The sequence below is a fragment of the Strix uralensis genome, chromosome 4 (assembly GCF_047716275.1).
Source record: "Strix uralensis isolate ZFMK-TIS-50842 chromosome 4, bStrUra1, whole genome shotgun sequence".
NCBI lineage: Eukaryota > Metazoa > Chordata > Aves > Strigiformes > Strigidae > Strix > Strix uralensis.
The window spans coordinates 837,011-851,930 of NC_133975.1; the positions used below are offsets into that span (position 1 = coordinate 837,011).

The following is a 14,920-nucleotide window of genomic DNA, read 5'->3' on the forward strand; positions in this document are numbered from 1 at the left end:
TCTCGGGCACATCTCCGTGTTGGGCGTGCGGAGCTCCATGTGCCTCGGAGCTGTTGGAGGAATATAAATATACTTAGGAAACAGCGTGCAGGATTTGTACTGCTCTAAAATTTGGCGTGGAAAGTGAAAATTGAAAAAGGCTGCTAGATTTCTGCTGCTGATATTCCATGAAGGTGCTAAAATGCCCTTTTTTGTCTTAAGAATTAATTGCTGAAGGACTTGTGCTGGTTGGTTTTTTTTTGTTTTTGGTGCCTGGACATAAACGTGATGTGTTGAACCCCACGAATGTTGGAATGGAGGGTTTTTTGGGCTGTTTCAGTGAATTATGTTACTGAGCAGTGCTGGCCCTGGCTGGGATGGAGTGAACTGCCTTCACCGTGAGCCGTGGTTTGGATTTGTGGCTCAGCCAGGGTTGGTCACCACCGGTGCTCTGCCTGTTGCTGAACAGCGCTTGCACGGTGTCAGGGCCACTCAGCAGGAAAAACTGGGGCAGAAGAAGAAGAAAAAGGTGGTTTTGGCTTTCAGGGTGGCTGATGCTTGGAACCTGGCTGGGCACTGTGGGACGTGGTGAGTGATAACTGCCGTTGCTTTGCTTGGTTTTTTGTTTTGTTTGTTTTTTTTTTTTTCCCCTCCCTTTCCTTCACGTGTTAGACTGTCTTTATCTCAACCCATGAGTTTTCTCAACTCCTGTGCTTTTTTTTCCTCCCCCCATCCTGCTGGGCTGGGGGTGAGCGAGCTGCGTGGCTGCTGGTGGGGGTCACACCCCCCAGTCCTTTCTGGAGCTCAGTGAGGAGGATCGAGGTATCACAACAGATTTGATCAGAGGTGCTAGGCTGAATTTATTGCTGTTTAGTTTCTGCTTGGGAGGGCTTTGAGATGGCAGCTTCCAGCCTTTGCTGCGTTGCTTTGTTATGCCTGGCAAACCTATGACAAAAGTGGTGCTTTGAGCCTGGTCTGGTGTTGGGTGCCTGTGTTGCTGTCATCCGAGTACTCCCAGTACAAGGAGGGATGTTTTCTCTCTGCCGAAGAGAGACAGCGGCTTCTAGTGCTGTGCTGGGACCTGGGCTGTGCTTACCAGGCTGATGTTCAGCACCCTCGGGGGAGCTGGAGGGTCCCTGCATTTAAGGATGATACAAATGGACACCGTGGCTAAACCGGAGGCATCTCCTCTCGAGGATGGACTATCACCTGAGTAAACTGGTGTCAAATGGACCTCCTGGTCTGTTCTCTGAGGGAAGTGGAGGAGGTGAACAACCACCAGAGACCTAGGTGATGTCCGGGGCCGTGTGGCCCGCTGGTTCCATCTGTGTGTGTCCCCTCGAACCCACGTTTGTGAATAGTGCCAGAAAAGCTACAAAAGATCCTGTGGAGCAATTCCCCCAGGTGCTGTAGAAGGGCTGAGGATGCTTCTCCTCCTCCTGATCTTGACGAAGGGACGTCTGGCCTGTGTGGCAGGAGTCAGATAATGGCCAGGAGTGGTGTGGTGGGATTTTGGTAGCAGGGGAGGGGGCTGCAGCCGTGGTCCCTGTGAGAAGCTTCTCAAAGGTCCCCCGGCTCCAGGTCAGACCTGGCTCCGGCCAAGGCCCAGCCAGTTAGCAACGGCGGCTGCGCCTCTGCAATAAGATATTTAAGAAGGGGAACCTGGGAGGAGGAGGAGGAGTTGTGTGGGAGACACCTCTGCGAACACCAAGGTCAGTGGAAGAAAGGAGAAAGGGAGGGGGGTGTGTGTGCCAGAGCAGAGACGTCTCCCCAGCCTGTGGGGAGAGGGCAGGCTGTGCCCCGCACCCGTGGGGGTCACTGGGGGAGCAGATGCCGACCTGCAGCCTGTGGAGGACCCCACGCCACAGCAGGGGAGAAGTGTGAGGAGTCCTCCCCCTGAGGAGGAAGGAGCAGCGGAAACAGCGGGTGACAAACTGACCACATCCCTGCGTGCCGCGGGGGAGGAGGGGGAGAAATGGGGAGCAAAGCTGAGCCCGGGAAGAAGGGAGGGGTGTGTGTGTGGGGGGGTGTGTGGTTTTTAAGATGTGGTTATACTTCTCGCTGTCCTGCTCCGATGGTTGAATTAAGTGGTGGTGGTGTTTAAATTAAATTGAAGTTCTTTTTCTCCCCCCGACCCAAAAAAACCCCCTGACTTGTAGTTTAAACCCAGCTGGCAGCCAGAGGGGTAAAGGGAGGTTTGTAGGTTGAGATAAAACCACTTTAATTGAAATGAAATAAAACAATAATAGAAAGTACAAGTGGGTAATGCACAGTGCCATTGCTGATACCCAGCCTGATCCTGGAGAAGCCCAGATCCCGAAATCACAAGCCCAAAAGTGGGAGCAAATATTTCACCAGCCAGTTTGGGTCTGGTGCTGGGGCTCTGCTCCCTCCCAGCGTCTTGGGCAGGACGTGGGGAGTTGGAAAGTCCTTGATCTCTTAGCCACAACTGGAAACATCGGTGTGTTATCGACATTTTTCTCGTGCCAAATCCCTCACTGAATCCGAAGCACAGCACTGTTCTAGCTACTAGGAAAAAAAATTAACTATTCCAGCCGAAACCAGGAGAAGTGGGGTCCCTGTTTCTGGCCAGGCAGAGGAAAGGGACAACAGACTCAACTGGGCTGTGTGGATTCGAGGGACCCACAGGAGCACAAAGCTTTGGGGGACCCCGGTGCGCAGTGTACCCCAGTGCTATCGGGGTACAGGGGTGGAACCTGTAGAAAGCGTTTGAGAAAGGAAAAGAATAATCCAGACCCTTCCGAAGGCTGGTTTTGCCATAAACCAAATCAAGATCAAAGGATCTGCAAAAGAGATAGATGTGGTTCTTGGGACTGAAGTGGAAAGATGGACGTGGCCATCTGTGGATGTGGTCAGTAGTGGAACAGCCACGTCCCCACCAGCTAACAGAAAAGAAACAGAATCCCAGAATCCTTCAGGTCGGAAAAGCCCCTCAGGATCATCGAGTCCAACCCTCAGCCCGACTCTACAAAGTTCTCCCCTACCCCACATCCCCCCACAGCTCATCCCAACGGCCCTTAAACACACCCAGGGATGGGGACTCCACCCCTCCCTGGGCAGCCTATTCCACTCTCTGACCACTCTTGCTGGGAAACATTTTTTCCTCATGTCCAGTCTGACCCTCCCCTGTTGCAGTTTAAAGCCGTTCCCTCTTGTTCTGTCACTAATCACCTGGGAGAAGAGACCAGCACCAACCTCTCTACAACGTCCTTTCAGGGAGCTGTAGAGTGATGAGGTCTCCCCTCACCTTCTCCTCCTCACACTGAACAGTCCCAGCTCCTTCCATCGCTCCTCACAGGATTTATTCTCCAGGCCCTTCCCCAGCCTTGTTGCCTTTCGTTCGAAACAGCAGCTTTCCGAAGCGTCAGGGCTCTCTGGAGAGCACTTGCAGCCAGCTTGCACGTCCTTGCTCTCTTCCAGAGAGCTGTTTGAGTGGGGCCTTGTGGTGACCCTTCGGGTATGGCCTCCCCGGGAAGAAAACCCCTGGGGAGACCCGAGGCCACCTCTGGGCTTTGGGTATATTTCCGTGGCTGGTGGTGCTCAGCAGTCCCGGGTCAGGCTGGGATGGAGCGCGCTGCGGGGCTCTGGGGGTGAGCCCCGGTGTTCGGGCTCTTGCTGGGCAGTGCTTGCGCATCGAGGCTTTCTTCCCTGGCCCCCCCCCAAGCAGGGGACACAGCTGGGACAGCCACCCAGACTGGCTGCGGTGTAATGTCACGCTTGGCAATAAAAATGGGGTAGAGGAAGAAGAAAAAGGTGGGGTTTTTTCACTTCCAAGGTTGTGTTTTTTGAGCCTGGCTGAGTGTGCCTGTGGGAGGAGGTTAGTGGTTGCCTTTGCTTCACTCCTGATTGTTGCTCCTGGGTTGTTTCCCTTCTGGGCCAGGGTCTAAAGACCTCTTAGACTGTCTTTATTTTAACCTGTGGGTTTTCTTGCTTTTGCTCTTCTATTCTCTCCACGTCCGGGCAGGGTGGGGAGGTGGTGGGGTGTGAGCGAGAGGCTGAATGCTGGGCTGCTGGCTGAGGTCAGCCCACCACATAAATATACATCATAGTTTATTTACATGTAGGAAACTTTAGCTTCTGTTAATTTTTTCCGGGTGCTTTCATGTCTGAGATGGCTGTGTAATGGTTTCTGTCAGTGTCTTGCGCTTGACAACATTAATTTTAGGTTTAGCTCACGCAGTTGCTCATTTTGTGCATCAGCTTTATGTAATCAGTTCCCACACGTGTGTCCGTAGAGCTCAGTTCTGATTTTCGCTGGAGTTAGCAGTGGGGCAGAACCTGGGGGGCAGTCGCTTGGAATTGGGGTGCTCTCAGTGACCTGCCTGCTGGTGGCCGTGTAGGTTTGGAGGTCAGAAATGGTGCAGTTCCTCCCAGTCAGCAAATTCAGTCTGGGCAGCATGAACAAGTATTACTGACTGTGAGGAGGGCGAGCATTCAGTAGTCGCTTTTGTAGCCAGGCAGTGATAAACATCTTCATTAACTGCCTTTTAACAGTGGTCTGCTCCAACTTTAGGGCTTTTTTTTTATCCCATATTGCCAGAATGCAAAATACAGCAGCAGGAGTGAATTACAAGTTAACACTTCAGATTCTTCAGCCCTGTTCCTGAATTGTTCTGTTGATTTTACTTTTTGGAAGGTGCTTGTTATTGTATTGATAGGGTGTGTAATAGGACGCACATAATAAAATCGTATTTTTTTCAGGTGGAGCAGTCTGTTGAATAAGTTTGTAGGTTGGAAGGAAAGCAAGGAACAAATCATCTGGTTTGATGTTCAAGCTGTCATACCGTGTGTAGCTGATTTGGTATTTCTAGGGAGGAAATCTGACTCGTATCAAACTCGAATTTCACATTTTTGGTGTCTGCAGCATGTGTTGCTTCTTCCGCTGTGGCTGGACCAGTCATTACGGAGCAGTCGGGTTTAGACGCAGTTTGTTTAATGCTTCATGTCCTTCTGAGCTGGACTTTCAGGGAGATCACAGTGTTCTGTTAGTGGCTTGCTTTAGTTTATTTTCGTTCTGTTGGTGTCTTGCTGGGACGGGGTTAACTCTCTTCACTAAACCGGGCTTGGTCACGCACCTGCGCTTTGGCTGGTGCTTGCCCAGTGTCCAGGCTTTTTCTTTTTCCTGCTCTGAGCAAGAGGCTGGGAGGGGGCACAGCTGGGACAGCCGACCTGAAGGGGTGTTCCCTACTGTGTACTGTCACACTCGGCGGTATAAATGGGGTGGAGGAAGAAAAAGGAGGGTTTTGGCTACCAAGGTGGCGGTTGCTTGGAGCCCGGCTGGACCGTGGTCTGTCTGTGGGATCTGGCAAGTGATAGCCTTCGCTTGGCTCCCCCCATTTCATGTTTCATACTGCCTCTATCTCATCCCCTGAGCTTTATCACTTTTCCTGTCCTGCTGGGGAAGGGGGTGTGTGAGCGAGTGGCTGGGGGGGTGCTTGGCTACTGACTGGGCTCAGCCCCCAGTTTGAAGTCACCTTGCTGTCTCTGCAGGCAGCGAGATCCTTCTGGGGCTCCTGGGCTCGCCATTGCTCCGGCTTTGTGGCCCCAGGATGTTGGCTGGGGGGTGAATATTTGATTAGCAATAGTGTTGGGCTCTGCAGAATGCCTGGGTTCCCAAAGGGGCGTTATATTGAAATGAAGTCTTTGATTGCTCAATCATTAGCACATACCTGGAAAATTCAATACCATTATAGAGACAAATCAACAGAAAATTATCCTTTCAATGACCGTACAAGAGTTGATCTTCAGATAAAGTCTCTCTCCTTGCCAGTAGAGAAAGCAGCTTCCACGTTCTTATGAGGTCTCACTGCCAGACCTGTAACTTAAGCCCCGTTGGGTTTTTTTGGTTGATTTTTGTATTGCACTGCTGACTTAAAGGTGTATGTTGTTGACAGACAGCTGACCACTAAACAGTGCAGCTTCAGGTTATAGGTACCACTTTTTTTCACCTTCAACACGAAGAGCTTGAGCTCAGTGGTATTGCTGGTCAGTGCTGCATTTTGCTTTTTCTGCTTGCAGGACTTTTCACGTTTGGTTCAGATCTGCTGCTACCCGCTGCTTTTGTACCTCTAAGAGGAGTTTTCTACATCGTTTTCTTGGCTTGCCTCCAGGTTGGTTTAGCGACTTGTCAGCTTTGTTAACACCTCTCTTGGGGTCGCTTTGGTTCGGTGGCTTTAGCCTTGCACAGAGAGACTCTGCAAGCAGGCTAGAGAAAAGTTTGAAAAAGCAAACCAATTATTTATTGCTGAACGTCCCCTCAGGCTGGTAGAGTTTAGCAGACTGCTAGTCTAAACACTATCCTGCTTGCTGCCCCTGTGTTGGGTGTTTGCTGACCAGATGGGAGGAGAAGGCCTTGCTGTTCCCTGAAATGGCTCCTCAGTGGTGTTGGGTTGCTCTCATCCACTGATGTCATCCGTCCATCAACACCGCCTCCATGCTTCGTTTTGGGGGTTTTTTTTGGATTTTTTTCTACTGTTCTCAGTTGGTGTTTTTCCTATAGAATCCTTGAGCTGCAAATGGCATTTGTCTGTCTCTGCCTGTAATACTCCCCCACCCCCTGCCTTTTTTTAACTCTCTCTACAGACTTTATCAGGCCTCTTCCCTACAGCTCTAGTGGTTTCCTCAGCAGCCTGGCCAAGGTTATGCAGCTGGGCTGCACCAGAACTGGACCTTGAATCCTTGAAACACGGGCAGCAGGAGCTCAGGGAGGGAGGAAGGTTATAGGGAGGGAGGGTAAAAGCTTATTCTAGCTGTATCCTCGAACCAGGGAAGGTGCAAGACCATCCTGTACTTGCTACCTGGGCAAATGTTGTCATAAAGGCCCTCCAGCGTGTAAGCAGGTAGCCAGAACTTTTAATTTATTTGTCTGTATTGGGAAGCTTTGCAAAATGGACTGATGAAGTTGAAGGGGAAGCAAGAAGGGTGTCGTTTGCCTTTTCTGTGATACTCTGAAAGGTTTAAGTTTGAAGGCCTGCCTTTTCCAGGAGTCGGGTGAAGACAGGGGTCTTTGGGGAGTTCTGCTTAGTTTTCATTTGCTTAGGATGAAGCCTCAGGAAGGTGCTTCGCTGCTGTAAGACTAGTCAGGCTGTCACTGCACTGGCAAAAGCAGCCAGGGGATCCCAGACACAGCCCCCAGCAAGCTGCTTTTGAAGAGGAAGGTGAGAATCTAGCCTTAAACCTCCTGAGTCTTGGCATTGCTTTATCTTTCAACTGTCCTTTCCAGCAGTTCTTTTGGAAAGCTCAGTCAGGAGGCTGGGCTGATGAAGGCTTCATCGAACGCTTGCTGCTGCACACCGCCTGACTGGCTGTCAGAAGAGAATTTGAGCACAGCCTCCCCCCGGGAGGTGTGCAGTTTGAATGGTTTGGCCTCTATTTCCTGCTGCTTCAGATGTAGATAGGGCCAGGTGACAAACTTAACATCCTAGATGTGCTCAGATATATTTGCAATGTTGTGGGTCTGAGGAGAGGCCTTGCTGTTTCACTGCAGATGGGTTTCAGAGCCATTGAGGGCTGTACAGCACAAATACAGATGTCTTTAAAACCTCAGCTTTAAGGTTACTTCATACTTAGGTTTTGAATTCTTCTGTGAAATAGCCTATTGATCGCAGAAATCCCAGAATCATGGAGGTTGGAAAAGCCCTTGAAGCTCCTCCAGCCCAACCATGAACCTCACCCTGACCGTTCCCAACTCCACCAGATCCCTCAGCGCTGGGTCAACCCGACTCTTCAACCCCTCCAGGGATGGGGACTCCCCCCCTGCCCTGGGCAGCCCATTCCAACGCCCAACAACCCCTTCTGCAAAGAAATCCTTCCTAAGAGCCAGTCTGACCCTGTCCTGGCGCAGCTTGAGGCCATTCCCTCTTGGCCTGCCGCTGGTTCCTTGGCTCAAGAGACTCATCCCCCCTCTCTGCACCCTCCTTTCAGGCAGTTGCAGAGGGCCATGAGGTCTCCCCTCAGCCTCCTCTTCTCCAGACTAAACCCCCCCAGTTCCCTCAGCCGCTCCCCATCACACCTGTGCTCCAGACCCTGCACCAGCTCCGTTGCCCTTCTCTGGACACGCTCGAGTCATTCAATGGCCTTTTTGGAGTGAGGGGCCCAAAACTGAACCCACTCATCGAGGGGCGGCCTCACCAGCGCCGAGCACAGGGGTCAGATCCCTTCCCTGTCCCTGCTGGCCATGCCAGTGCTGATACAAGCCAGGATACCATTGGCCTCCTTGGCCTCCGGGGCACACTGCTGGCTCCTGTTCAACTACTGTCAAACAAATCTGTCTTTTGTATTTCTCCAATAATTAATATTGATGGAGAACCTAACAGTTTTAGATCAAGAGAGAAAGCCTTAATACCTGTTCTCTTATTTTCCTGACCCAGGCAGGCAGTTTTAAACACTAGTGCCACGTCTCTCTGTTCACCCAAAGAGATTGGTTTTGGTCTGTGTCTTCCAACACCATGGAGGCTGAGAAAGGGCTCCTCACGGTCCTGTTTAAGGAGCATCCTCTTTGGAGGGGGTTTGTTTTTTAACATTTTTTGAGGGTAAGTTAGCAGGCCCAGTATCACCATGTTCTGACCAGACTGCAGCATTTTATTCGTTGATTCTGAGAAAAGTCTCTTGATTATTTTGTTTAATTAACATCTTGGGTAAAATGACATTACAGCCTTTAGACTGTTAACTGAAGAAAGTTTCAGGACTTGGGAGAAGGTCCGTTAACTTACAGCATGGTCTGTGGCATCGGGTATTGGTTACTGTTGAACACAGGATGTTGGGCCTCTGTTCTCCTTCAGTGAGGCTACTTTTCTGGTTTTAGTATCCAAACTGGAAGGTGTGTTTTCCTCATTTTGGAGTACTGTTGCTAAAACTGTTGTGGTTTAAGCCCAGCTGGCAGCTCAGCCCCACGCAGCCACTCACTCACTCCCCTCCCGATGGGATGGGGGAGAGAGTCACAAGAGTAAAAGTGAGAAAACCTGTGGGTTGAGGTAAAGACAGTTTAACAGGGAAAGCAAAAGCCACACGAGCAAAACAAGACAGGGAATTAATTCGCTGCTTCCCATGGGCAGGCAGGGGCTCAATGTCCCCAGGAAAGCTGGGCTCTGTTGTGCATAGGCGTGGTTTGGGAAGACAAACTCCATCTCCTGAACATTTGCCCCCCCCTTCCTCCATTTTCCCCCAGCTCTGTGTGGTGACCATGACGCCATTTGGTGTGGGACACCCCCCTGGGTCAGCCGTCCCCCTGTGTCCCCTCCCTGCTCCTTGTGCCCCCCCAGCCTCCTCGCTGGCGGGGTGGGGTGAGGAGCAGAGAAGTCTTTGCCTCTGTGTAAACACTGCTCAGGGATAACTCAAACATCCCTGTGTTATCAACATTCTCATCCCAAAGCCAAACACAGCACTGCTGCACCAGCTGCTAGGAAGAAAATTAACTCTATCCCAGGCGAAACCAGGACGCTCCTGAACAGATCCCCCGGGAGATTCCTCATCCACCGAATTAAGGTTCAGTTTGCAAACCAGCGTGTTTATTTTTAAAATGTGCTCTACTAATGTATCATACTTGTAACGAGTGGCTTTGATATTGTTCTCTCCCTGACCACTTTCCAAACTCATGTGCTGAGAGGGTTTTTTTTTTCCCTCTGGGGCTGAGAGTTCCAGGGAACTGAAAGGCAAGAGATCACTTTGTGGATGTTTGCTTCATAGTCTGTTTTGAAACTTGTCTTGAACAATCTTGGCCTAACATGCAGTTACCATCTAAATATGATTGAATTTGTTGAGGGAGGAGAGCTATTGGGTGAGGAGTCCTGGATGAGAGGCCAGAATTCTGGGGCTGTTGTCTGGTGGGGATCTTTTCTTTATTACGGCTTCCCATGTTTTTGTGGCGGGGAAGAGATCTGCTTAACGTTTCTGTAGCTACTGTTTCTCCTTGGCCTGACATCAGTTTGTGCTTAGGTACAATTAAATGATTACTAATAGAACTTGGAAAGAACACTTAACATACAGATAGTAACAAGTTACAGAAATTCAGCTGTAAGATCTGAGTCTCCTGCAGCTTGTTCGTGGTTCACCCCTCTCAAGCTAAGCTGTGTGTAGTTTTTTAAGTTGGGGTTCTCAAGCTTCACAACTTCAGTCCTTACAGACCACAAACATGAGAGACACACCTCCTTTCACATGAAAAACTTTGTTTGGAGACAGCTTAAGGGGGATTTGAAAAGAAAACCTGTGATGGAGTTAGTGTGGGTGAGGCGAGAACCTCAGCACTGCAGAAATACAGCGTGCGAGTTCAGACACAACTAGGCCTGTCTGCAAGCCCTGTTAGAGTTACGCTTAGCAAAAATGTGATAGTAAAACTCATGCAGACCTAATGTATTTGCTGCAAGAAGAATGAAAACGGCAGGTTATCCAGTTTCGGGAGACGGGTGGAGTGAGGACCTCTGGGACTCCTCCTGTCTGTGCTGACTCTGCAGGTTTGGAGGGCAGGCAGAAGCGGGCAGACGCCCAGCGCTTGCTTTGCGTGTGCTACACGAACGCGTTTCCAAAACCCTGTGGTATTTTGTTGGTTTTGTTAGTGTGAGCATCGCTTTGTCTTACTCTGCCTGTATTTGTACATTTGTTTACTGCCTTGGAGGGCTGGGTTCTCAGTGCCTTCAGCTGAAATAAGATGGCATTTCCATTGCTGTTGTGCTTTTTTTATGCTTGTATGTAGATGGCTTCAGTTCCTGTACGATTTGACACGTCTCTGTTTAAAGCTGTTTCAATGTAAGATCTTGCCTTTAACATCTGAGAACTGGAAATTTTCTGGCCGCAGAATTCAAATATTGTCGTCACACCCTTTGAATACTTTCAGGGTGTAGTAGTTTACCCGTGAGAGCGGTTGTGGGAGTGTCCCTCCTGAAAACTGCTCTGCTGTCTTCAGATCAATTCCACGGTGACTTGACATCCAAGTTGTAACTGTTTTGAATTCTCTGCACAATGGTTTCGCTTACAGTTCACACCTCACAAACATTTGGAGAGGCTTTTTAATACTTTGCCTTATTGCTCATAAAATAGCTGTAATTGTAAACAAATCCAAACTATGTTGTCATTAAGAACTGAAATACCAAGTTTTAGAAAATGCTGTCGAGTGTCATCGCTAGTTATCTGTGACATTGAACTTGTTGGGTAAAGCTCATTTATTAATTATCTGTTATCTATTCACTGCATATTAAGATTTTATGCAGTGAAAGAAACTGTTTTTGTTCGACAGAGTTTTGAATTCAAAAGTACCATTTAAACTGTCATTAAAAATACTGTTTTGTGACTTCAGTTGTTTTTCTCACCGGTTATAGAACCCACTGCGTGAAGTAGGTGAAACGATAAAATAATCTAATACTTGTCTTTTAACTTTCAGCTTTGTGTTATTCTTGGAAAGTTTCGCACCACTTGTGAATTCCTTGAACCTTGGCATTGCGAGCCCACTTCTGTTGGGCCCTCCTCCTTTACAGCTTGCACAAATTAAGACCCACTTGGCTCTTCAGCAATTGACCTCAGTTGCTACCAACAGTTCTGCACCTCCCTATGCTTGGTTCAATCAGGCATTTCTGAAAAGCGCAATGTTTAGCCCCAGAGGAACTTTACCTCAGAGGCCGAGAGGACCGAATCCGTCTGGCACCAAACCCCCGGGATCCTTTAGGGGAGGAGGTGCAGGAGGGCTTCAGCGAAAGCCGGCACCCGGAACGCCGCAAGGGACCTCACAAAGATTTTCGGGCCAGGAAACGTTTCAGTGGACGGGTTCCCAGAGGATAAATGTTCGGGTAACTCTGCACAGGCCTGATCCGAGGAAGGTGAAAGAGAAGACGAACCTACACCAGGAGCAGAAGGCAGAGCCTCGCACGAGTCACTGGGATAGCAGCCCCTGCGCAACTGGGACAACTGGGCAAAAACCACCTGCCTCGGCGCGGATCTCGGAGCAGAATTCAAACGCCCAGAACCGCTACACGCCAGAAAGCGCTTCCAGCATTTTAGCGAGTTTTGGGCTGTCGAATGAAGATTTGGAGGAACTCAGTCGCTATCCAGATGATCAGTTAACGCCTGAGAACATGCCGCTGATCTTGCGAGAGATACGGATCCGTAAGATGGGTCAGTCCTTATCTGGTTTGCACACTCAGAGCCGAGGAGAAGACACGATCGGTGGCACGAGCGGTGCAGCAGTCAAGAGCAAAGTGATTGATTACGGACACGCAAGCAAATACAGTTACGCTGAAGATCCTCTTGAAGTGCACGCGTATAATCCTGAAGCGCTGCCTGAAGAGCCTCTCGAAACACGTGTCTACAATCCCGAAGCATCGAGCGGCGAGAACAGGGAAGACTTCCAACGGGAGCAGAACATATCAGTGAGCGTCCCGCCGTCTAGCGTGACGTGTAATCCAGTGTTCCCAGTTGAAGATTTGATAAAACCCACAGGGTTCCAGAATGATTCCTCAAACACTCGATCGTTTTTTCCAGCTGAGGCGACGGGAAAGGTGTCCGGATTGTGCGCGGCGCCCGCTGGACTCCCCGTGGTGAAACCCGTGTCCCAGGCTGCGATCCCGCCCGTCCTGCCGCCCATGCTGCCGCCCATGCTGCCGCCCTTGGCGCAGCCCCTGATGCCTCCTGTTATGCCACCTCTTGTCCAGCAGTCGATGACCCAGCACGTGATGCCACCCATCACCCAGCCGCCCTTTTCAGCTGAGCTCCTTGCAGCCATCAGCCAGCATGAAAGAACCCAGCGGGAAGCAGGGACGAGCCAGCCCAGCGCCCAGAGCGGCTCGGGAGCAGGACAAAAGCCCTTCCAGCCGCAGGCTGAGGGGCCTATTAAATCTCCTTTCGGTGTTGTGAAAGCACCGTGTCTGCCGGTGTTTCCCCAGGCTGACGCCCAGCACATGATGCCATCTATGACCCAGCCACCTTTTTCAGCTGAGCTCCTTGCAGCCATCAGCCAGCATGAAAGAACCCAGCGGGAAGCGGGGACGAGCCAGCCCAGCGCCCAGAGCGGCTCGGGAGCGGGACAGAAGCCCTTCCAGACACAGGCTGAGGGGCCTATTAAATCTCCTTTTGGTGTTGTGAAAGCGTCGTGGCTGCCGGTGTTTCCCCAGTCTGATGCCCAGAAGATAAAAAGGTTGCCCACTCCGTCAATGATGAATGACTACTATGCTACATCTCCGAGAATATTTCCACATATGTGTTCTCTGTGTAACATTGAATGCACTCATATGAAGGTGAGTGTCTTTCAAAGATTATTGCATAAACTTGTACTCGGCATCTTACCTGCTGCACTGTTTTATGAACTAATTTTTTTACTGTGCATTAAATGAGTTGTGATGCTGGTCGCCAGTTTGATGCTTACATGCAAATTTCCAAACCCTAGAAATGGTGCTAGTAAATTATTGTAACTGCTGCACAGCGTGTTCTGTTCCAAATTGCATTTCAGAATTGCCATGCACGTTGATTTTTAATTTTTTAAAAAATATTAAAAATTATGTCTTCTGCAGTGGATTTCAAATGACAAACCAAACCCTTTATCAGTGGAGTATAATACTAATGTCATCTGGGTGACTAAAATATGTGCAAAAATTGTGTGCTGAATCTCGGTAGAGTAGATGAGATGTTCATGTATTCAGCCCCCCTCCTGCAAAGTCTGCATTAAGACAAAGCAGCCTATTTATCTGCAAAAATTATCTTCCAAATGTGGTCTGGGTGACATTGACTATTCCAGAGACTGAAGACTAGCTCTGAGGGACACACAAAATGCTCTCATTCATCTGACCGAGCTTTCAGCTACGAAGCAAATAACAGTTTCAGCTCTTGAAGGAAGAAAAGGAAGGAACTGGTGAATACTGGGAGAGAGAAAAGCATTCTGAAAGCTGTGGATTTTTCTTGAAAGACCTAGGCTTGATACGTCAAAAATACAGGGGAATGTAATTTAAAAAAAAAAAAAAAATTGAATAATTCATTATTAGTTTCGTGTGTTTTAAATTTTAAATAGTCTTCAGCAAACGTGTGGAGAGCCTGTGGGGGAGTGTTTTTTTGCAGTTTGGCAAAATGACGCAAGATTGCGAGGCCCTATTTATGCTGTGTGGTAAAAAAGCTGACTGAATAGCGAAGGTGGTGACAGCTGCATTAGGGGGTTCAGAGCAAAAATAAATTTTCAAGTACTTTTACACTGGAAGCACTGAAGACCAGGGGGAAGCGCAGCTGTTTGGGCAGACTTGAAGACTTAAAGGGAAGTCTGATTTAAAATAAAACTGTGTAAAATTGAGCAGGGCATCAAATTTGGGTTTGTGGTAATAAATGGACGAAGCGCTTTGCAAAAGTGTAATCTGTTTACATGTGAATTATTCAGTAGCTGGCTTACTGGTGCTTTCAGAAACGAAGCAAATGTTATTACTAAAAATACTGCTTGACAAATTAGCTGTGAAGTTTTCTGGGGAGATGAAGGGTTGTAACTTCTTGTCCTAATGGCACTACCACGTAGGATGTGTTCTCCAGACAGCCTCATCCGAACCTTTTCTCCCCATCATGGCTGCTTCTGGCATATATTCACTTTATTCTGTATAGTATTTTTTCTTTATGTACACCTGCTGTTGCATAGGCAGCTCAGACTGTTTTGAGGCCTCATGGGGCAAGCCATGTTTAGACAACAGTGTTGCGAAATAACCAGAAGAGTTAGGTTTTTTTTTTTCTTGCTGCAAAAAATAAAAGTTTGTTCAAGAAATGTTAGTCTTGCGTATTTGTGAATTCTAAAGAATGAAGAAATGCTCTGACTTTCAGTTTTACAAATAAAGTTGTCTTGTTTGTCCCAGTTGGGTGGTTAAAGATGACCTAGACGTGCAGTTGTTTGTCTTTAAAGTTGTGTTGAGTGTTCTAGAGGAAGCCTATGAACCAGCACCTTCAAACTGAGAGAGGAGCGATGGGGAAGCGG

General features: G+C 49.0%; 1 protein-coding gene across 2 annotated transcripts in view; it reads left to right on the top strand.

The window, feature by feature from the left end:
* The window catches only part of ZNF638 (zinc finger protein 638), a 58,401-nt gene that overhangs the window by 1,932 nt on the left and 41,549 nt on the right, over positions 1–14,920 (top strand). For both annotated transcript variants that reach the window (XM_074865366.1, XM_074865365.1), the window contains exon 2: positions 11,372–13,217. In XM_074865366.1, coding sequence (XP_074721467.1) covers positions 11,574–13,217 — 1,644 coding nt within the window. In that variant the 5' untranslated portion in view covers positions 11,372–11,573. The remainder of the gene's footprint in view (positions 1–11,371; positions 13,218–14,920) is intronic.